Below are 25,189 nucleotides of genomic sequence, written 5' to 3' on the forward strand. Positions count from 1 at the left end.
ATAAACAAACAAAAAACCACCATAGCTTGAAGAAATGGAGCAAACATCAGAACCAGAATCAGATATGGCAGAGATTTTGGAATTATCAGACCAGGAATTTAGAATAACTATGATTAGTATAGCAGGTTCTAGTGGAAAAAAATGGGAAACATGCAAGAACAGGTGGGTAATGTAAGCAGAGATGGAAACAGTAAGAAAAGAAAATGATAGAAATAAACAACACTATAATAGAAATGAAGAATATCTTTGGATGGGTTCATCAGTAGATTGGACACAGACAAGGAAAAAAATCAGTGAACTTTAAGATATGTCAGTAGAAACTTTCAAACTTGAGTGTAAATTAAAATTTAAAAAAAGAATTTAAAAGATGGAACAGAATGTTCCAGAACCGTGTCACAATTACAAAAGGTGTCACATACGTATAATAGGAATTTCAGAAGGAAAAGAAAAGGTGAAAGAAACAGAAGAAATAGTTGAAGTGATAATGGCTAAGAATTTTCCAAAACAGGCACCAAACCACATATCCAACTCAGAGAACACCAAGCAGGATAAATGCCAAAAAAAAAAAAAGTACACCTAGGAATCTCATATTCAAACTGCATACAAAGACAAAAAGAAAATCTTAGAGAAAGGATAACAAATGAAAAAAAATCTAGGAAAATAAAACCTATACAGACGAATCATAACTTCAAAGCTTAGGAAACTAAAATGTGCATGATTTTGAGAGATTGCTAAGGTATAAGAAAAAAATACTCCACTTGGCCTTGATGCTACATTCACTCTCAAGTGTCACAGGGTAATGGCATTTGACCCACAGAGAAGGAAATGGAAACATATTAACATAGCCATAACAATGAAGACTTTTCACTGATTTTCAGATTCAAGAATTAACCTATAGAAATGAACAAGATTAATTATGGTTACAGTATAAACTGTAAATGTTTTCAATATGAAAAAATGTAAAAGTAGAGGTATAGCTGTCAGAAATTGACGATGGAAAGAGCAATATGTAAAAAATTACCAGCACAAAAACATCTATCTTACAGGGCAGGGATTCAAAGGAGACTATTGAAAGAGGATACATAAAAAATATAGAGATGCATAAAACAATAGGTAGGTAGATGGATAGATAGATGCTAGACAGATAGATAGATGATAGATAGATAGATATGATTGGAAGTTAGAGGAACTAATAGAATGTTTTTATGTATGATTACTTAGAAGAAATGGAAAGAAGAGAAAGGAGCAAAGAGGCAGGAGTTGTACAAGAGAGATAAGTTCTTACCCTTAGGAATGTAGATAATGTCAGTAACTATTCTCAGTCATAAATCAAAAAGTAAAGGAAGAAGCATATTATTTAGAATTATGGAGGCAATGACTAGGAGAACTAAAAACAAAAACAATTAAAATAAGGTAGTTACCTCTGGTGAGTAGGACTGGGGATAGCGTAGAGTAAGGGCAAAAAAACTTATTTATTATGAACTATTCTGCCTTTTTTATTTTTTAACATAGACCATATACTTCTCTGATAAAAGTAAAACTTTAATGACTTTAAAAAGAAAGGTTTAAAATAAAATTTAAACCTTTAATAGCATAAAAATCCTTTCATGAGAAACCCAGTCAAGGTGCTTTTAAATGGACTTCATTCATCTCAGCTAGCAGCATAGAACCCTACCAGAGAGGGTGATGCTTCTAGGTAGTTGGTCTTTTTACTGGAACTTCAAATGCCCAAAGAAGGTAAAATAAACTTGACATATCCCTTAGCACAGTATGTTCACTACTGAAAGAAAGAAAAGAAAAGCTGCCTGTAAAGTAGTAAGCTGCCTGTAAAGCAGTGAGAGAAGATGTCCCACAGAGAAAACACTTCTCAACAAAGGACACTAAGAGAGGAAAGATTAATACTGGATTTTGCCGATTGGGATGAATAAAAACTAAGGAGGGAAAAAGAAACCTAGAGATATGCAGTATAGGATTGGATTGTGGATTGTGCTACAACCGAAGCAGATATTCGGGCGTCAAGAATGGGAACATAATCATCATGCTTTAAGTTCTTAAAACCTGAAGATTGTTATAAATTTATAATTATCAGTGAGTTGTTGTAAGGAGACAAGTTCAAATGCCAAATGTAGTGAGCATTCAGGTTTGCCAACAAAAAAGAAAAGGAAAAAGGATTTAGAGTTCAAGGACCCAGATTCAAGTCTGTGCTTTGCAACTTACTAAGTACGGGACATTGGCAAAATCATGTAACTTTTCTGAAACGTAGTTCCCTTTTCTGTCTGTATCTCTATTTCTATCTTTATTAGAGATAATAAATAATAACAAGAGTAAGAGCAGCAGTAACAATAACAACAACAACAAAAACCAACCATCCCAACATATCTGCTAGGTCTATTCTCATGATAATATGGTTTCATGGTTAATTTTATATGTCAACTTGACTGGCCACAATGCATCCAGATTAAACATTATTTGTGGGTGTCTGTAGGACTGTTTCCAGATGAGCTTAGCATTTGAATTGAATAGACTCAGTAAAGTAGATTGCCCACCATGGGTGCATTATCCCGTCATTTCAGGGCCTGAATAGAATAAAAGGCAGAGTAAGGACAAATTTGCCCCATTTTTCCTGCCTCATTGATTGAGCTGGAACATCTCATTTCATCTTCTCTGGCCTTCAGACTGGGATTTACACTATCACCTCCCCTGCTTCTCAGGGCTTTGGACCGAATTACACCACTAGCTGTCCTGGAGACCCAGGAGATTGGCAGATGGCGAATCTTGGGACTTCTCAGCGTCCATAATCACATGAACCAATTCCTCAAAATAAATCTCCTTTTTTCCTACTGGATATGTTTCTCCAGAGCCCTGACTAATACATATGAGATATAGACTTAAAACTTTCAAAAGTTATGTAAGTATCAGTTACGATAATTGTCATCCGGGAGCAGATTCCTTCTTCCCATGCTGTGGTTGACTACTGTGTGTCTATCCCTGCTGGGAGCTGAATAACTGAGGCATGGAGGACAACGAATGGAAGGAGGTCATGACAACAGCAGCCAGCTTGAAATACCACCAGATTAACTAATCAACATCTATTAGTAAATTCTGACCTACTGAATGTAAATCTTGCCTATAATTTGCTGCTTATACCTGCAGGGTACCATGAGAATCACTAAGAAACATAAATGATATAACTAATCTAGCACAATACCCAGAAACAGAGTTGACAAAACACTTTCTCATGTGTGCTTGAGGAATTTATAATTTTAGGGATGGGGAGATAATTTTGATTAAAAGAGAAATCTATTGCAGAGAAGGAAGAAATAAATAACTTGTGGGGCTTCCCTGGTAGCGCAGTGGTTGAGAATCAGCCTGCCAATGCAGGGGACACGGGTTCGAGCCCTGGTCTGGGAAGATCCCACATGCCACGGAGCAACTGGGCCCGTGAGCCACAACTACTGAGCCTGCGCATCTGGAGCCTGTGCTCCGCAACAAGAGAGGCCACGATAGTGAGAGGCCCGCGCACCGCGATTAAGAGTGGCCCCCACTTGCCGCAACTAGAGGAAGTCCTTGAGCAGAAACGAAGACCCAACACAGCCAAAAATTAATGATAATAATAAATAAATAAATAAATAAATAAAATTTTTAAAAAAACTTGTGAAAAAATGTTTTTAACATGGAGTTGGTAACAGGTTTTGCAGAAGAAAAGTTATGATTGAAACTTTTTGGTTTATATTTATTTAGCAGAAATAAAATGTGTTGTGCATGATTTCTAGCAAACATGCACCATTCAGCAAGGCACTGGGAACACAAACAAGATATAGAAACAAATCATATGCAGAGGATTTATATTCCTGTGTCCTTAAATACTAGGTGAGTCAAGAATACAAGTACAAGTTTAACTAATTAGGGCAGAAGTTTCAGTGTAATGGTTAAGGATATGCTGCAGGAATGAGTAAGTACTAAAACCTCAGTGGTATAACGTGATAAAGGCTTATTTCTCACATAAAGTCTGCTGTGGTTCCAGGTAAATTTCCAAGACACTGTCTTTCCTGTGGTAGCTCAGCAATTAGGCTACTTTCATCTTGTGTCTCCATGATCAACATGCCAGAGAAAAAGAGAGCTGAGGACTCTTGCTTAGACAATCCAATGTTTTGACCCAAAAGCAATTCAAACCACCTCCACTCATAACCCCTTTGCCATAATTAATCATATGACCCTGCCCAACCTAAAGGAAGCTGAGAAGGCCACTTTCCAAGGTGTCTGGAAGAACAAAAGAACAGATATTCATGAACACTAGTAAAGCTTAAATGAACAGGCACCATCCCCTACTATTCTGCTTAGTGACTACTTTCTCCCATTAATGATATTATTATGCAAATGAAGTAAATAGAAATTAGTAGCAAAACACAAGGTCTAACTAGTTCAATTTGGAGGGAAGATCTGGAAAAGAGTCTGGATTAGAGAACCCAATGGATTAAGGGAATCTTGAATAATGAAGATATATTGAACTTTCACTGAGATAACTATGATCAGTGTAGATAAATCAAAAGTTCCTGAACCCATGTTGTATCTCCTCTTTCTCACTACCTTGACAGAACTCATTCATGAGTTGTTGACAAGCAAGGAAGCTTATGCTTGGAACACTCACTCAGCGCCTTGCTTCCGCCAAGGACAACCTAGGCCACCCAGAGGGAACGAGAAGCCATCACTTAAGAGTCATAAAAGGAAAAAGCAAACAGGACAAAATGAGAAGTTGAAACAGAGGATGATGTTACTTTGTACAAGCAAATTTTCGAGGGCAAGATGATTCACTATACCAAAAAAATGAAAATAAACAAGAGTTTATAGAATTTTGTCAACTGCATTACTTGCTGTCTGTGACCAGTTGCCTCTAGGCTCCAGCACAAATCTCTCTGGATGACATTTCAAGGAAAAAATTCAAATAATTTAGGTAACTGGACTTGGTTTGTGTTTGTTTGTTTTTGGACATATGGCTAGGAGTTTGCCTCAGTTTCTGTAGCTGATAAAAAAAAGAGGGTTTGGGGTTTGTGTTGGGTATTTTCTGTGCTATGCTGGTAAATGTTTCATTTATGTGCTGGTAGTTTTTATGGTAGCTTTTGATTCAAGGTCATTTATTTATACTGACATCAGTAGCATTTTCGAGCTATGGGGGTATACAAAAAAAGGTTACAGATTACACCACTAAATTCCCTTCTAACTCCTAAGGCATAAATGTGTGCCTTTTAGGCTTGGTTTTTAGTATCTTTTGCAAAGGCAGGAATTCCTTTTTTAAAAGCCCTTTCTTTAAATGAAAAATAGCGATTTTCATAGAAGTGGGTTTTTTAAGTACAGAGGGCTATTTCGCTCATGATCCGAAAGCCATTCATTGGCCCCGAGGGAAATTCTGTTATGGAAGGATTGACAAAACTTGACGTGACGGAGAGCAACTTAGTGAAACATGAAAAATCATCCCAGTCATAGCCCCACTGAAACACCTTTTTTTATATTCAGTAGGGAAGTAGAAGTTACAGATTGATTCCTATCATATTCTGCCTTCTACCTGTTTTATAATTAAGCAATTTACTTGACTTTTAATAGGCCTCAATTCCCTTACCAGTGTATTAAGACCAATGAATAAGATGTTCTCTGTGGCTGCTTACCATAGCAAAAATCTAGGTAGCAAAATTCATGATGTGGGACCGCCAAAAGAAGCATGTGGATTAGTTGCTAACATCCTCCCTTTCTTGTAAGTCAATATAAACTACCACGTCAAGATGAGACCCCTAGATTCTTAGCATGATAATCATGCTTATGGGATCTGGGGAGGCATAATGCGATTGGGAAGTCTGGTGTCTTGCCTGAGTCTAGTAGATGACATCTAGGTTGGCCCTGGAAGAAGCAGAAAGAGAGTACTGGGAAGGCACCTGGACCCAAGAAAGGTTAAGGCCATTGGAACTTCAGAACATCTGATACTTTCGAGGAACTCTCAATCCTCTCCATCTTTCTGAAGGCAACACTCAGACCTCAGACAGAGGCAACAACTGAGGCTCCTATCACATCCACTGTGCTTGGTATTTATTCCCTCATTCTACTTTTTTCCTTCTATTTACTATCATCAAACATGACTTTCCAAAGTCTTTCCTGCCCATTTATCCCCCAAACTAGATCATCTCAGTGGATATCTATAGGTCCTGCCATGCTAGGATTCAAAAAATTGTAAGACACGTAAGTCATGCTCTGTTTATCCTTAAACCCATTCTGGAGGCTCAAGAAGGTTATGACTCTCAATTTAAAAACTGCTGTGACTAACAACTCCAAATCTTTTACTATATTCAGCAAGAGTTCATTAACAAGTAAACTCAAGGCCTGACAGGTTATTGCTTTTATACAAATGAGCTTATTAACCAGCACAGTTAACAATATATTTGGTAGGCACTGAGCATTTCCTTAAGGAAGCTCCTAAATAACCTAATCATCGAAATTAATAGATTTCTATTGAACTGTTTACATGTTATTACTGGTAAATCTCATTAGCCAGTCAATGAACATGTTAAATTATCAAAACAAATAACCTGAACTAAACATAATAATTGTATGTTGCATAGACGCTCTCTTCATTTTAACTGGGTACTTTCAGTTAATAAAAATATTTTCAATCCTATTTCTTGCTAATCTGTAACAAGTTGCTTCTTTATTTTCTATACTGTATTTGCACATTCACAAAATGCCCTCCAGATACTCTTGCTTTTGCTTTATTATTCCTTAAAAAATACACTGGTATGAACTTTGGTATTTTGTTACTTCATTCCTTCAGCCAACATTTATCAAGCACTTCTTTGGGCTGAGCACTGGGTATCTCTTCCCTGAACAACCGTAGTCACCTCCTCACTTGTTCACCCACAGTAACCTTGAATCTTCCAAACTATTTTCCACACTGAAGGCTGAGGCTGAGGCTTCCCAAGGCTCTTAGGACAAGACCAGAGTGCTTCTTTTGGCCGCAAGGCTCTTCATGGTCTGGCCTCTACCTGTCTTTCCAGCATCATTTAGAACCACATTTTCCCTCACTCTCCGTATTTCAATCATGACCGTGTTCTTTCAAATCCTCACACTTGCCAGGTATTCTCCAACCCCCTGGTCTGTGAAGATGTTATCTGCTTTGCGTCCAACACCCTTCCATTACCCTTCATGAATCAACTGCTAATCATCTTTCAAAATTCAGATCAAGTACCACCTCATTAGCAAACTCTCAGCTGGCCTTTCTGAGTGGGTCAATTATCCCTAGTATGTGCTCTCAATACACCCTTTGGCTAAATGATCACATTTGTAATGCCAAATTTATTGCTGTGATAATTTAATGTCTGTCTCCCCTACTAGACTCAGAACTCCAAAAGTCAAGATCACCATTTTATCTCCATTTAAAAGTGTAACATTGGGCACAATCAGTTCTCAACAAATACGTACTGAATTAATAAATAAACAATAAATATCAGGATATTTGAAATTTCTGTATGATCAAAGAGAACAAAAACAAAGCTCTGCACAAAATGGCAGACTGGGTACGGTGGAAATCTGTCATTTGTGGCAGCCCAAACACCTCCGGACACCCTCCATTGTAATAGTTCTCCATATTGCTGATCCTCAAGTTTCTCAAGTTGAATCCAAAATCTCTATTTCCCAGAATCCCATTCTTTTAGCAGGTAGACTTAACACTAGGTTCCATCAAACAGATGTACCAACGAGAGACTTGGAAGGCAGATTTGAAGATAATGAGGCACCAGGCTCTTCTGGCAAAAACAATTGCAGAGGCATTTGATATTCCACACCATATATAATGGGTGTTCTGATACTGGATCCTGGCTTTGTTGGTGTTGAGGAACAGGGAGAGGCAGCAGTGGGATTTCTATAAGGCCGAGCTGAGAGGAGTTTGGGCATTTCTCTTAGCTGTGTTACTTCTGACTGTACAGGCTTCACTAAAGATGGCTTACTGGCACTCTTAGAAACTGCATGAGCTAACTAATTCCTTTCAGCTTCAGCTAGCCGGAATAGATTCTTTTGTCTAGCCAGAAATCCTAAACTGATACCCCTGAAGAAAATATTTGCAATGTGTCCATAGCAAACAAAAGATTTCCACAAAAAAAGCTCACACAAATCTAATTTATAAGCAACTCAAAAGAATATGAATAGGCAATTCACAGAAGCACACTGGCCAATAAACAAATGAAAACATGCTCAGCCTTATGTATGATCAGGGAAATACAAATTAAATAAGTCATGGAATATTGTTTTTTATCTATGAGACTGAGAAATACAAATAAAGATTAAAATATCCATCATAAAAAGGGATACAGAGAAATGGGTACTTTCATTAATTATTTGGAAGGAGGGAGGGTATATAGTCATATATTTAAGCATTCTCATTAAGGTACAAACAAGAAAGTTACACACTATCGTCAATATTATTTAAAATTGTTCTGGAAGTTCTAGACAATGTGATAAGACTAGAAAAAAGAGTAAGAAGTATCAATGTTGGACACCAATAATTTTGATATGTTTCACTTGCATATGATATAATTTTCTACCTAGAAGAGTCAGGACAATCAAGTATTCTAATTATTTAGTGAGGTAGCCATATATAAGGTAAAAAATGCAAAAAACAAAAATCAGCCTTTTTTATAATTCAGAAATAATTAGAAACTATAATGAAAAAAACTCCATATCCAAAAGCAATGGAAGTCACTATAACACATAGAAAAGATTGTGAGAAAAAAGTATACAAAGCCTCATGAAAAACAAACTATAAAAATGTACTATAGACATTAAGAAGAAAATTTAGATTTATAACACAAAGGCAAAGGTATGCTTTTGGATGTTTATTGTATCAATGTTCATGTAACCAAAAAATAAAGGAAACAAATGTCCATCTATAGGAAATACAATTGGCATTGTGATACATGAATACAATGAATCCTCTCCAAAAGAAAACAAAACAAAAAACAAAACAAAACAAACAAAAACCTGTTAAAAAGAATGAGATAGAAACTCAAAGAAACAGAGAGTAGAGTGGTGGTTACCAAGGGCTAGGGAGTGAGGAGTGGGGTAAAATAGGAGATGTTGGTCAAAAGGTACAAACTTCCAATCATGAGAGTAGTAAGTTTTACGGATCTATTGTACAACATGGTGACTATAACTAATAATAAGGTATTGTATACTTGAAAGTTGCTAAGTGAGTATATCTAAATGTTCTCACCACAAAAAAGATATGGTAATTATGTGACTTGATGGAGGTGTTAGCTAATACTATAGTGGCAATCATTCTGCAATATATAAGTGTATCAAATCAATGCAGTGTACACCTTAAACTTACATAATGTTATATGTCAATTATATCTGAAGGGGGAAAAAAGAATAAGGTAGTTCTATAAGTACTGGCATGAAAACTCACCAGCCAAATTTTGGTTATTTTTTTAAGATGTAGAACAAAATGTGATCCAGTTTTTTGTTTAAAAAATATGCTTGATTGTATATATAAAAAATACAGACACAATTCCATAAAGATATTGTATCGGACACCTCTTGTGCATACCTTCAATCATCCCATCACCTACAAGCTCTTCCTATAGCCCCTGATGCTTCCACACAGGTTTTGACCAGCCTTACACAGGTACAAGGTGACCAGACCTCATTATAGTCCACATCAGGTACACCTAAGCTTCCTGCCCAAGGGTGAATTCTAAGAAGCATTTCCTATGGCTCCTTAGAATCTCAGGGAGCAAAGGGGACAAGAGAGAAACTTGCACTTTTTGCTTTGCACACTGTGTATGATTTAAATTTATTATCTTTTTGAAAAGCATTCACTTTTTTTTTTAACATCTTTATTGGAGTATAATTGCTTTACAATGGTGTGTTAGTTTCTGCTGTATAACAAAGTGAATCAGCTATATGCATACGTATATCCCCACATCTCCTCCCTCTTGCGTCTCCCTCCCACCCTCCTTATGCCACCCCTCTAGGTGGTCGCAAAGCACCGAGCTTAAAAAGCATTCACTTTTACATCTCACCCCTCCCCCTCCCCATATCCTCAAGTCCATTCTCTAGTAGGTCTGTGGTGAGATGTGACAGGGTGAGAGAGTGGCATGGACATATATACACTACTAAATGTAAGATAGATAGCTAGTGGGAAGCAGCCGCATAGCACAGGGAGATCAGCTCAGTGCTTTGTGACCACCTAGAGGGGTGGGATAGGGAGGGTGGGAGGGAGGGAGATGCAAGAGGGAAGAGATATGGGAACATATGAATACGTATAACTGATTCCCTTTGTTATAAAGCAGAAACTAACACACCATTATAAAGCAATTATACTCCAATAAAGATGTTAAAAAGTAAAAAAAAAAAAAAGAAAAAAAAAAGCATTCACTTTTGTAACTGATGAAAGTGTAGAGAATCAATAGGAAAATTACAAATTCAATAAAAGGTGTGAAAAAGGGAAGGATCTAGCCAGATGGATGGCCAGGATGAACAGAAATTTTGTGGAGTTATTTATAAAGACTGAAAACACAAGAGTAGCAGGATTAGCAGGGACGATGAAGTTCAATTTTAAACATAGTGAGTTTGAGACAACAACATCCAGCTAATAATGCAATAGTATGAAGATTATTTTTCCATGATCTAGCCATATAAAAGAAGGACTTAGTGTATTTAATCATACATAGTCTAGGTGTTAATTCTGTTCAAACAAGATATGGTCAAAATATGAGTTTTTAAGCAATAAGCAAAGTTAATTACATCATAAGATTTTTGAAGTTAAAATTTATAAAACTAAAAAATACAATTTGTTCTACTTTTACAATTCTGATCTTCTGGAAGGAGGTTTATCATTTAATTCTTAAGCATGATTGTCACTTGATATAGTATCTGAAACCACTGCACTATATTGTATGGTTTAAATACAGCGAAGTTATTCTACTCAGTTGTTGAGGCAAGGCTTCCAAGGCTGGACTTTGAGTATTTATCCACTCAGTTTGACCCCAAACACCTATTCCCTTTACTCCAGTTACCCAGATGTTATCATTTTCTATGTGTGCCATGAAGTGAAAAGTTCGAACTCACTGGATTAAAATAGTTACAGTAAATAAATAAATAAATATTATTTATTGTTTTATGAACCCACTCAAAATATTTTTCCATTAGTTTGAATAGCATATCAAAAATGTTATTTAGGTACCAAATAAAATGTGAGGCATATATCCCACCCCACACCTACTACTTTTTTATCTATTATTTTGTAGAAGAAAATATAAACATATATTTTTCCACAGGATCATGGGACAGGGACGATGGTATGCAAAAGATCCCCCTTGCTGGTCTTTCCTTTGTCACCCTTTATTTCAGCTAAACTAAAATTAACTTTTCCTTTCCCACCTACTTAACAGTACCACCTTGCTTTGGTGTGTCAAAGAAAAACTTATCATAATTAAAATTCATGTTGACATGACTAAATGCTTGGCATGTATTAAAGTTGTTTGGGCCAAAATAGTTCTTTGTAAATGGTGAAGAGGGTCAAGCATAGTTTTAGTTCTTCCTGTCCTACAAACTAGGCCATCACCACCACCTCCGTTCTAGATACCTAGTGAACCTCAAATTCTTTCTGCTCCATCCCATCAAAATAAATCCTCAAGACATTACCTAATAATCTCCTTTAAAACAAGATATAAACTTGTGATGATCTCAATAACTATCTCTCCCAAGTATATATATTTTTTATAAGAGGAAAACCTTTAAAAATGTTTCAGATATTAGTATCAGGTTGATCAAGTATTCTAGGCAGGAGAAATCTTTTCAAATCCTTGAGTTTATACTAGTTAGGCAGCTAGCTGACCCATGCGTTATCCCTACAACTGTCTATGAGTAGTTTAAGACTTGGAGAGTAAAAATACAACGTGATGGAAGAAGGAACTATTATTTTCTTCAAAGGGAAAATGAATTTGTGCCTAACTCGCTGTTCCTCTTGAATTAGCTAGCCTCCTATCATTCCTGGTCTGGTTACTTTTCCCCATGTCCCAAAGCCCCAATCCTAAAGTCAACAACATCATCCAGAATTGGACATTGGGTACTTTTTTAACATAGAAATAAAACAGTAAGTAGGACCACTAGTCACCATGTCTGCAAGAGAACTGAAAAACTAATATATACTTCCTTGTTCCACAGCTTGACCACCACTGCTTTCCAAAAAAGGATTATAAATATTCTATTTTTCACATTTGGCAACCGTGAAAATCAAGATACACATTTAGTGCTATTTCTCTCTGAAATATACCACTCTTTACATAGAGCTGTGCATAGAGGAGTGAGACATATAAAGTTTCTGTCCCTTGCACACAGGTTAGCAGAAGACAAAGACGAGGTTTTGACTCACGGCCATTGAACAGCAATTGTTAAGGGTGAACTGAGAAATCAGAAAAGACAGGCGAACAGCTAAATTTACTAACTCAAATCCTAACCCAATTTGTATTCAACCTAGATAGAATATTTTTCAAGAAAAAAGGTAATATATCGTACAAACTGTTCAAATACCAAGTTTAGGATTATGAGTTCTGTTTCCCCTATAACTGTGAACTGCCTTCAATAGTCTTTACATTGAGGGAGACAGGGAGACGCTTGACTTTCCACGACTTGGGCTTCTACTGGGTGAGTGAGTCCTCCACTCCACAATCCCTTCATCCAGAAGAAACAGTCAGAGTAACAATTTTTGCTCCAGCCCCTTATTGCTTCCTCCATATGAGGAGCTTTCCACACAAAGAGGTCACAAGCTCTAGACTTGGAAATGAGGAGAAAAGTAGTAGGAGTCACATTTTGCCTTTGGATCCAAGCTGCATGTTCCCATCCAATTTGAACTCTAATAAAGTTGCTGTTCTTTCACTCTCTCTTGGATAAGAGATGAATAATTATGTTCTCCAGCACACTTCTAAACTGGAGTAAATAAAAGACAATTCAAGCTTTCAGGTTTACACTTTTGATTCACCAATCATTACAATTTTTTTTGGAAAAAACACCTTCTAAAGATCATCAAATATTTTAAGCTATAAAAATAAGTCCAGAGTTCCCAATTCTCTGACCAAACTTATTCAAGATGCAAGACAATCTGCTCAGCTAGGAGGCTGCCCTCCTCTAAGCTCAGCGATGATGCAACACATCTGCGGTCACTAAAACCACTTTCAAATTGAACTGCCTGATGTTTGTAAAGAGCAATGCCTTTAAAATGTCATAAGAGCTACAAAAAAACTGGAGAAAACTGTTTATTCCAAACAAATATTTTCACTTCGTCCACAGCAAAGGTTTCTGATTAATTCAAAGACCCTGAATTAGAACAGCGCACAGGCCAAGGTTACCGCTCATGTAATAAAATGTTAGACTGAATAAAAGACGGTAACCAGGGAGCTTCATGTGAACTGTGATTCCATAAATCAGTCACTGGATTCAACAACCTCACTGCAGTTTAGTGGAAACTAAAGGCAGGTAATCTCCTGAAACCAAAAATAAGAAATAAGGGGAAAAGCATGTCAAGTCTCAAGGCCTCCAGCACCCACCCCATCACCCCCGGCCCTCCCCACTGTGGCCCCCTCTTTCCCACCACCATCCTAACCCTCACACTGAGACCCTCTCTTCCTCATCTTTAGCTTCAGACTCCACTCAGGCACACAAAGGGAATTCTTCACAGGATTTACCCTTCTGCTTTCTCTTTCTTTCAGATCATTTAGTTGACCTAAAATTCACAGTTGGTGAGAACGTTTGAAAAACTCCTTATCGGGTAAAGTACTACTAACCTAATCCTGGTTAATAATAAAACAGTTTTAATATCAGGCTGATTTAACACAGTAAATGGTCTGCATATTGAAAGAATGAATAAGCAATTCTCTCTGAATTAAAATAGGCAAGCATTTCTTCCTAAGGTTCTTGTAATAAAAGCAAAGTATTAACTAATATGAAAGGTTGTCTGTAGTCATCTCATTTCTTTTCCAAGATGCACCATTAAAGAAGTATCATATTATCACTTATATGTGGAATCTAAAAAAAAAAATGATACAAATGAACTTATTTACAAAGCAGAAATAGACTCACAGACATAGAAAATAAACTTATGGTGACCAGAAGGGAAAGGTTGGGGGGGGGGGAGGGATAAATTAGGAATTTGGGAATAACATAATATATACATTACTATATATAAAATAAACAACAAGGACCTACTGTATAGCACAGGAAACTATACTCAATATTTTGTAATAACCTATTCTTTTTCAGATTCTTTTCCCATATAGGTTATCACAAAATATATCACAAGATCTTCCCTGCAATTGCCAATTTTTAAAATATATAAAACCTTAGTTTTACCATCAACTGTTGATTAGAATAAACTTCTCTGTACTTCAGCAACTAATCTGCAAAATGGGGATTGACCTTGTCCAGATGACACATTTCAGGTGCATGTATAAGGACAAATATAAAAATAAGAGGCTTAATTCTTCCTACTGCAAATAAGAGAAGAAATTTCCTTTCCTTCCTTTTCTCTCTGAGCATTTAATTTAGAAACCTTGCTATTGTAAGTACTTTCTTCTCTGTTTGAAGTGTATACAAATCCTCTTGAAAACTAGATAGGCTTTTTGTCAGCTTTGTGACCTAGGAATATCTTTCTCTAGGACCTGGGAGCCATCTCTTTGAAATGCAAACATCAAGAGAGATAGCACCCCTATACCCCAGTTTCAGTGACAGAGTAGAAGTCTAATTTTGGTGGGCCTCTTGCTCCAGGTGCAAAACTATCTATCTCCTGTAATAAAGATATGAGAAGTTTGGTTTTCCTCTGGATAAAGCTAATTAGCTAACACAGATGGTCACCTCAATTACCAGGTGAAGTAAGGATGATCTATGTGTGACAAGTGGCGGTGTCAAGTCCTCTTACTTGAGGACTAGTTACAGTTTATCTTGAAAAAATGCACGTAGTGGGTTGTCTTTGCTTGACTACAAAAAGGGTGAGATTTCTTTCCGTCCTTTCTAATCTGTTAGTGGATTACCTGTGATATGTCTCACATTCTGGTTTAATTAAAGTGTTTCTTTCTCTACAACCTTTGTGGAAAGGATTTCCAGGTTGGGAGAAGATTTTGGTTTAAATTCTGTTTCCCCAACACATGGAAAGAGCCATGAACAAACCCTCCAAGTGGCATATGGTTATGGCCAGTGTGGGGTCCCAAAAAGAGTGAAATAACACACATGAGCAACAGAATTGACCATTTTGGCTTCATTGCCTCATTTGAATAATTAACCCAACCAAATATTAGATGCATGTTCAATACTCAGTAAAGTCCTATTGATTGTTGAGACATGCTATTTTAAGAGTGCCACTATTCCTAAATTTACTGGCTTTTGTTTTATTTAGCTCTAATTAACCAGTCATCCCCTATAATGGCTCTCCATTAATTTCATATGTCTATCCTTAATGGAGGTCATAAACTAGTTAGGTCATAAACATTGACTAATACAAATTCACAGAAGTATTTCATTTACCTCCACTATGTGTGAAAAGGATTTGAACTTGAATGCCTTTGGGTTTATGACCCCTGCTCTAGAACATCATCCTCCTCGTCATGGTCATCAAGATATTAGCTAATACTGCTTATGCCTGCTTCGTAATGGGCACTCTTAGTACTTCTCCTGCATTAATTTCCTTAATTCTCACAACTACCCTTGTATAGATCTTATTAGAACCTCCAATTTACAGATGAGTTGCTGAGGCACAGAAAAGTTAGTAACCTAAGGTCATAAAATTTGTAAAATATGGAGCCAGAATTCAAATCCTATCTGACGATCTGGCTCTGAACCAATGACTTCAACAATTCCATAAATGCTCCTCATGAACAAAAACCCTAACTTTATCATGCCACCTAAGGGATGCACAATTTTCCTAATTGTTTCTGGTTTATCTAAGTCTGATTCTGTTCCTATAAGGTAAACTGGCACAGAGTTCCCCTTTAGTATATTTCTGGTTTCTAAATACTAACATAGGCTCAGATTTTGAGCCCTTAGAATACTCAATGCAGTGTTGGAAGTGATGAAGGAAGTACAAAGTCAGAGAAGCCTGTGAATAACTGTCCTGTGCTTTAGCATCTTGTTGCCCAGATATAAATTTCTTATGCAGCCACTGAGATCCCACACTGGTTTAGAACAACAGAATGATCACCTATCTAGTGCAGTTAAAAAAGATGTGATATTTTATTCATAATATTTCAAAGGGTAAAATAATAAATCTCCATTGCACGGTAGCACTTCTTTCTAACAATCCTTTTACCAAAATACTCAGGAAGATTCTGGAGATTAAACCAAGTGGTCACTAGGGACTGAGTGTTAACATCCATGGAGGGCAGAATGAAGAGATGGGGCATGAAGAGAAATGTTACAATTGATACCACAGCTGTAAGCCAGGACTCACCGAGAACTATCACCACCCTGAAAGGGGGGAATAGAAAAACTCCAAAAAAGAAGACTATAAAGAGAGCTTTTCTCTGGGAAAGAAAAAGCAAGACCTTGGTGGGAAAGCCCAAGCCTGTACCTCTCATGGGTTTAGAACCAAAACATACAGTTCCTTAAAGGTGCGGAAAACTCTTGAGCTAAAAATTTAACGTAAACCTGGCACTACCCCTGAGGTGTCTGTCAGAAGCAAATGTAGGGCCATTCTGCAGTGAAGCTCCCAAAATCCAAGCCACAAGGAATTTTCACAGAAAAAAACAATCCACACTAAAAATAATCTCACATTTTAAAATTATAAAGCTCATAAGGAAACAATTTCCCAAGACACATGAATCTTGAGACTAAGCATTAAAAATCTTTGGAGACAATTATCACTATAGAAAAAAATTATTTCGAAATCTGATCTCTTTGATGAAAGTTTAAAAAAATGCCTAATGGAAAAAAGTTGGAGTATCCCTCCCTGTGTTATCCTTACCCAACCCTAGAACTAATTCAAGTTGAACTTGAAGCTCATTCATTATTACTTAGAAATGTCTGACTCTAATCAAAGTAGGGTGTTCAGTTTCAGTTGGCACTTAGGTCAACACGATATGAAATGGAAAGTCATAAATGTTAGGCCAGAGAAAATCCCCTTTGTCTTTTTCTCTGAGAAAGTTGGCATAGAATTATTTTATTTCTAATATTACTCTTTTGTTGAAGTCTTCTCAGCTTAGGCACTAAAATTTGCCTTTCTTACAAATATTTATATAAAAGTCCATGCTGTGTTTACCTTTATGTTCACTCAGTAAATACTCTGTGAAAGTTTACTGTGTATTTGTTCTAGATGCTGTAGACCGGCTGCTCAAGTTAGAGGGCAAGACTGAAAATAATTATTAGGAGTTAAACTCAGCAAAGAAATAACACCCAAAGTCAAGTCTATCACTAAATTCTCCAAGGGGTGAGTATATACAGGGAAGAGCAGAGTCCTGAGGCATAAAGCAGTGATTAAAGTTCAGGAGCAGTAGGAAAAATCTAAGCTGAAGAGAAAGAGTCACATTTCAAAGAGGAAAATGAACATAAGTTATTAAAAGATTCAAGAAAGTACAAAATTCAATGTCAGAACAACGGGAAACCAGGGCCATTGAACTTGGTGATTGGGAGATCACTGGAGATATTCATTAAACAGCAAAAATTAAGACCTTTACAAACAGGAAAAAAATGAGTGGTAAGGAAACGGTGACAATTAGTAGAAAGCATTCATTCCAGAAATTCAGCAGTAAATAAAGATGATGACAGCTGTAGGGACAGCAACAGGTTATAAAAAGTTGCCTTTGAAGGAATGGAGTAAAATTAAATCAGTAAAAACTGATGACACTAATTCAAGAGGAGGTAACTAAAGTAACTTCCTTCAGGTATTAGAGTCAAAGATGGAGGCAGAGTACAGATGAACTGGTTTGCAAGACAGAAACAGAGACACAGATGTAGAGAACAAATGTATGGACCCCAAGGGGGGAAAGCGGGGTGGGAGGGGGTGGGATGAATTGGGAGATTGGGATTGACATGTATACACTAATATGTATAAAATAGATAACTAATAAGAACCTGCCATATAGCACAGGGAACTCTACTTCACTTTGCTGTACAGTACAAACTAACACAACATTGTAAAACAACTATACCCCAATTAAAAAAAAAAAAACATGGAGGTAGAGGATTAACAATGAGGGAAAGAGACAGCTCTTCATTGGGCAAGCTCTCACAGATGTTAAGACATCATATGAAGCAATACAGAAGCTCCTGTGAGAGGGGCTCAATCAGCACTGCAGTTCATAGTCCTCTGTGGCGGAGGAGTGGATGAGGGAAAAGCTGTGGGGAGGCCGTAAGGCTGCACGGAAGAGAGACAACAATCTGTGCGGTAGACCACAGCTGGAGGACCTTGGCTGTCCCTGAGATACTTATGAATGAATGAACGAACGAATAAATAAATAAATAAAACTAAAATAAAAAATAAAGCACCACTAAGAGGGAGTGAATCAGGTCCGCCAAGTTGGCTAGCAGGGTGCTCTCCCAAAATTAACTTGAGCAACTGAAAATGAGGCCTCTCATTGTTTACAAAGCAAGAAAAGCTAACACAGAGCTCAGTGCGCTGGAGCTACTCCCACCCAAACAAACCAATAATCAAACACACAAACAAAAAAACAAGAAAACAACTTCTAAAAAGTAATTATATAACACTTCAGTAAACAAAATATTTCTTTTTTGTATATTCTTTGGAAAGTATTATCATAAGCAGTTTTACCTTTTCTTTTGCGTAGAAGAAAGACCCTTAGCTAAAAACACTTCTACAAAATTTGGATGTCAGTGAAAAGGTGAGGAAGAGGGAGCACGAGAGTATGTGCTTGCGTAAGAAAACTAAACCTACAAGAATGACGTGAGGCCCAAGGAGAGGCACTTCACACATGGCCCTGAGTGAGAGCAAAACTCAGAGTCTATTAGCACTGAGGATTCACTTGCAATAATTAGTAGAACATGCAAAGGGTCATCAATGATTAATATAATGATTTTTCGTAGGACAATTATGATGAAGCTCGTTGTGTGTAAATATGACTATAATGCAGATTTTAAAAACTAAAGTATATCAAATCTTTATCCCTGCTCATTTTTAAAAATTCTAACTCAGGCTAATTTTTCCTACACACTGAGTCATTTCTGAGCCATTAGTTGCAAATGTCAAGTCTTTTAACGTAGACAAAAGAACCCTGTCTATTACTGATATCTAGACAATATTATTTTGTGCCAGGGCACGTATGTTTATTTGTTTGATTTGTTTTGTTTTATTGTGGTTGTTTTGAAATACAAAGGCAGGTTTCTCAAGAAATACTCACCAGAGAACAAACCAATGCTTCCTAAAAATGACAAAAACCTGGATGGCTCTCTACAGGCAGTGACTTATTTATTTTATCCACATTTGCCAGCTTGAAGCTGAATATTTTATATCCACCTGCTCAGGTGAAAAATCAGCAACACTTATTCCATTGAGACTCAGAGATAAAAAGCAATTTGATAAGTTTACCGTATATTCAATCACCAGCTTTTAGCTCTGTTTGGTATTATTTTGAAAAGTCTGATATGCTTGTTAGCAAAGCACAACACAGATTCAACAATTCCCCAGATTGTCTTTATGATTTTTTGTTCTCTATTTATTTATTTAATGGCTTTTTATAACTGTGCCCATTCTTGAAGCTTTGAGGCACACACAGATATGTATGTATACGCACACACACAAATTTTCAGCAAATAACTGCAATGACATCAGAGAGAGAAATTAACAAGATTAAAAAAAAAAGCATTCTTGCATTACCTTCCCATCTACATAGGCGCTATAGAAAAAGCAGTATTTCAAGTTCCACTGGAATCCCATGGACACAGCCTTAGGACACTATTATTGCATAAAAAAGACAGGTCATCTCTAAAAAGACGGAAACATAGACTCAAGGATTCCCTCTTCGGCGAAAACTTTCCTAACCACATTGCAACAACTAACCGTTAGAACTTGCATAATTACCAAGGATAATCTCCTTTGGGGAGACTCTTTTTTTAGTTTAACAATCCTTGGCATTTCATTTAAGTTTCTATAAGTCATTAAAATACTGATTTTTATCTTGGTTTTACTGTTATTACTAGTATAGAAATTCTAGGAAATATTAAAAGGTCATTTTTCCTATTTTTCCCTGTGTAGGGGTCCCCAAGACCACACCCAGCTTCAAAGATTCACTAGGAAGTCTCACAGGACTCAGCATACCGCTGTGTTCATGACTAATGCTTATTAAAGCAAAAGGTTACAAAACAAAACCAGCAAAGGGAAAAAGCCCATGTAACAAAGTCCAAAGGAAACCAGGCACAATCTTCTCAGAGTTCTGTCCCAGTGGAGTCGTACAGGACTTAATTCCACTAGCATCAAATTATGACAACACATATGCAGTGTTGTCCACCAGAGAAGCTCCTGAGACTCCATGCCCAAGGCTTTATGGGAGACTGGTTGCACGCTCCCAGAAGTAAAGCAGGTGTTCCGCATAAACCATACTGTTTGCACAAACAGATTGGGCACAGAGAGCCACTCTTTCATTAGGTAGGGAATAATGGGAACATTCCAGAAATCCAAGTTCCCAAATACCAGCCAAGAGACAACACTGTAAACAGTCCTTTCTAAGGACTGTAGCCTCAGGCCTGCTATGTTAACGCTTTTCTGACCATACCCTTAGAGATGGGATGGCCACAGTTTTGTGTCTAAAGCTGGAACCCTGCAGAAAACTTCAAGCTTTGAGGTGGGGGAGGGGGGGAAGGTGTAGATTCATGGAAGAGTATTAAACGAGATTTTCTTTGAGGAAGAAGAGATGACAGTATTGAATGAAAAAGGAACAGCCCAGTGTGTCTTCTCTGAGATGAAGAAAAAAATGAGGATGGCCTTTTAGCAAGTAGCAGGGTCCAATGTTCATCTCCAACACAGGATTGAGTGTGGTAGCATTTTTCTTGAGGGCAGGTGATACATATGGATACCTTGCAATCTAAATATTAAGGGCTTAACTTTAAAAACCAAATCAAAAGAAACTTGAGCATATCCTTGGCGAAAAAGAGCAGAAATACCTCATGCTCTTGTGGACTTGAAATTCAAAGACCCAAGTGACAGACCTGATATACTGAAGACCCATGTTCAGGTTTTCTGAGTTGTATTATTTTTCTGGGGTTCTTATATGACTCCCAGGAAAAAGAATCCTCCCCTTCATACCATCAACCCCACCAAAGCATTTTTAAAAGAAAAGGAAATTGATATTGGCCATCTAGCCAGAGTTAATTTTTATATGAATTTAAGAAATACAATTATGTGATTCTCTTTGAATCTCCTTTGGTAGAACAAAATCATTCCAGTTAAACACGTAATTACATGGAAACTTCATGAGGAAGTACTACCAACTTATTTACTGCTGAAGAAACTGAGGCTTAGAAAGATTGAGCAACTTGCTTGAGGTCCTAGAACTAGGTATTAGTAGATCCAGAGCTCAACCCCATTCTTGCTGCCTTCAGAAGCTATTCATGTGACAGCAGTACTACAGTACAGTATACTTTTTTTTAACATACACCCTAAGAGAATTTAGAAAAAATGGGCATGCCTCATACATACAGTTAAGATGACATCTATTTTTCACTACAATTCAAGTAATTATAAGGGATGAAATGCCCTATGTATTATATTGACACCACATATATGATTGTATTATTCTTTAAAATATACCCAATGGAATATAAATGTGACTGAAATTTGATCATCATCATCTGTTTGAAGAATTAATGAATACTTTTTTAACAGTTGGAAGTTTTGAATCACTCCTCTTTTTCTTTGACATGTATTCCATTCAACGTCACCAACAGAATTTTATCCTAACGTAATCATTTTTATGCTCAAACATCTTTCATGGATCATTTTATCCTACTCCATAATAAAAATAATAAGGTTCTAGTAATCGATAGTTGTTACCTCCGTGGAATGCTAGGAAGTAAAAAAAAAACTTTTTTCCTGAATGGCCAGTTTGTTGTTTAGAATGACTTTTCTCAGATAAAACTGTTGCTTTTTTAAGGAAACATTACCATTACACTCACTCTCTCAGCACCAACGCCAAGATTTCAAATCATCCTTTTGCTTGGAAGCCTAAGGGTTTCTGCACCCAGAACAAAGCAACACTTTAAGGCTGCAGTGGGCGAGAGGTTTATGTTTCTCTACAGTGAAAGAAAAGGCTATTGTGAAACGTACAGAAGATGAGAGGCCACAGCCCCGCGCACACAGCTTGACCGCAATCACACCACTTTAGGGCAGACCAATTGAAGAATAAAATACAAAAGAGAGTTGAGAAGTTAACAGTGAATTGTCTTAAAATAATCTGAGGGCCCAAATGCCCCCGGGAAAATCTTCACAACCCTCTGGGAGTACATGTACCCTTGTTTGAAGAAACATCCTACCTATATGCTAGCTTTTAATATTGAGATATTACGTTGTGGTTCTTGGGCTAATTATATTTCCTCCACCTTGCGTGTAAAATGGTTCAGGCAGAAGTTGTGTCTTCTTTATCTTCTTTAGCAATGTCCTATAGTACCTAACATGGCATTTACTATGTAGTACATGCGAATTAAATATTTGTTGGATGAATAAATGAATGCTGTTACAAAGTAAACAAAACGTAGCTGAATGTCATACATTAATGAGTTAAAGCAGATTACAAATAGTATTTTTAGTAGGATCTCACTTTGGTCAAAAGAAGTATGTACAAATATGTGTACATCTGTATTGACAGATATTTCTAGGTGGCTGAATTTTTGGCCACTTTTTTTTGGTAATCTCTATTTTCTGGTTTATCTACAACCGACTTACTTAAGCTTTATAACATTTCATAAAATGCACAAACAAACAAAGCGATAAGTAGAAAAGATAGAACATCTGTTTAGGGAGTAATGTCCTGGAAACAGATGCACGCTGTCCTCAGCCCCAACAAAGGAAAACTGTTGGTTAACAAAGAATATTACGTCCTCTCTCCCTGATTTTCAGACAAACCATCATGGTCTTGAGAGGGGTCTGGGCATTTAGTTAAATGACAACCCACACTCAAACACACAGAAACTCTGGCAGGCATTTTACCCATGTTCAAGAAGTAGCTTTTTTAAAGAATAGCTGCCTTATTGGTTAAAACACTGAGGAAATTTGTATTTCTCAGATACAAAAATCCAGTAAATTTTCCACAACCACTTGGCTATAACAAGGAAAACACTTTAAGTTAGAATTGCTCCTAGCATATTGATCAGGAAAGAAAATGGATTTATCCTTAGGTGCGCAAAGACCAAACATTCTCAATTTCACATTATTGTATTCTTTTTAATAAAGTGAATTTGTTAAACATATAACTAAACATTATTTACTGTTGATGAGTTTGAAGGATTTTTCATATAAATAAATTCACAAATCAAAAAAATTTAATTGAATCAATAATAGTCATGTATTAAGGTAAATATGACATTAATATTTATCTCATTTCAAACTACTTCTGAATTTATATTATTTTAGACATTTAGGAAATTAACAGAAAAATATTCTGACATAGCTCAAAATTGATTGGTTTTTTTGTTGCCGCCATTGTTTTAATATTTTCCAGTTTGAGCAGATAGATTCTGCAACAAACTGAACGTTTATGACCCCCCAAAATTCATATGTTGAAACTTAACCCTCAGTGTTATTATAACAAAGAATATGACATCTTCTAACCTCCCCTCAATTCACAAAGTAAGAAATAGAACATAAAAATAGGAAAATAAAGCATAAAGAATGGAAACTACAGAAGGGTGTTATTACATGTCAAATCTTTCTAAACTTTCAACTAAAATTTCTACTAGATACATCACAGGTGGGACTATGGACGAAGGGCTGAATCACATCCTCTCTCATGCCCTGGAGAAAGAAGACTGAGAAGCCCAGGAGGTGAGTGAACAAGACCCTAGAATGAACATACCACTGCTCCTACAAGGAGAGGGGAAGCAGCTGAGATGAAAAACATAACTAGAGTTTGTCAGAAGCCACGGAAGACCTTCCTGGCCTTAGGGCTGAACTGAGAGACGCATCTGAGCCACACCATCTCCTGGTGTATAGGTGACTACATGCTCCTAACTGCTGGTTGCCAAACTAAACATGAAGGGAAACTCTTCTAGACAGAGAAAGGCTCTCCACTGCAACTCCATCTGAGTACTTCTGAGACAGGCCTGGGACCTGGGACCCTTTGCTGCAGTGCTGTAATGCTTGCACTCAGACACACCTCTCCTCAAGCCACAAAATACAAATAAACTGCATGGGACTAAAAATACCTGCATGCATGCACAGTTGGGGCAAATTCTGGACCAAAAGATACAAAAAGACAAAAAACCCAACTGCCATTTCTGAAGAGCCGGGAGCAAAAATGACTGGGTGTCAGGAGCAAAAGCCGGGTACTGCTCGTGCCCCCCTGCACTCAACACCACAAAGGGGTGGGCAAACCACCTCAGCCACCCCTCCGGCCTGACCCCTGGACACTCCCCTACCCTCACCCCAAATAAGGAATGAGCTTGCCCCACCTTGGGGAGCAAGCAAGGGAACCTGTTACTTGTTTTCGCCCCCTCCTGCAGCCGGCGCAGGGGCCCCCATAAAGCCTTGCCTGAATTTCTTGTCTGACCTCGAGTCAATTTCTATTGATTGGGGAAAGCCAAGAACCCTGGTCGGTATCACTTTGATCAATGCCTTATCTCCCTGCATCCCACCACCACACAGGAACCTTGGCTTCTGGATTTCTGATCTAGAAAATTAATTGACAATGTGAAATTTCATCTTCATTTTCATCTAGGCATGCAGTACACAGAAATGGACATGGATTTCTTACCAAACTCACTTCATCTGCCACTGTGAACAAATATACACTTCATTCTGTAAGGATAAATAAAGAAATAAAAAAATCTTAAGTTATGTGAAGCAGTTCAAATGAGAGATGATTCTGCAGAATCAGAATTAATAACTTCCTGATTAATAAATTCAAGAAACTACTAATTTAGTATAATAATATATTTTTTATTGGTTATCCATATAGCACAAGGAACTCTGGTCAATATTATGTAACAACCTAAATGGGAAAAG

General features: G+C 37.1%; 1 protein-coding gene across 8 annotated transcripts in view; it reads right to left on the reverse strand.

The window, feature by feature from the left end:
• Positions 1-1,823: 1,823 nt before the first annotated feature.
• LOC309658862 (uncharacterized protein) overlaps positions 1,824-25,189 on the reverse strand; it is an 84,886-nt gene continuing 61,520 nt past the window's right edge. For 7 of the 8 annotated variants that reach the window (XR_014262421.1, XR_014262422.1, XR_014262423.1 and 4 more), the window contains one exon: positions 1,824-24,982. Coding sequence is in view for 1 of the 8 variants with exons in the window: in XM_082457940.1 (XP_082314066.1) it covers position 24,982 (1 nt within the window). In the remaining 7 variants the exon portion in view is untranslated. The remainder of the gene's footprint in view (positions 24,983-25,189) is intronic. The other variant, XM_082457940.1, reaches the window with a different exon arrangement.

The sequence above is a fragment of the Balaenoptera physalus genome (genome assembly GCF_965194825.1).
Source record: "Balaenoptera physalus genome assembly, chromosome: 3".
Classification (NCBI taxonomy): domain Eukaryota; kingdom Metazoa; phylum Chordata; class Mammalia; order Artiodactyla; family Balaenopteridae; genus Balaenoptera; species Balaenoptera physalus.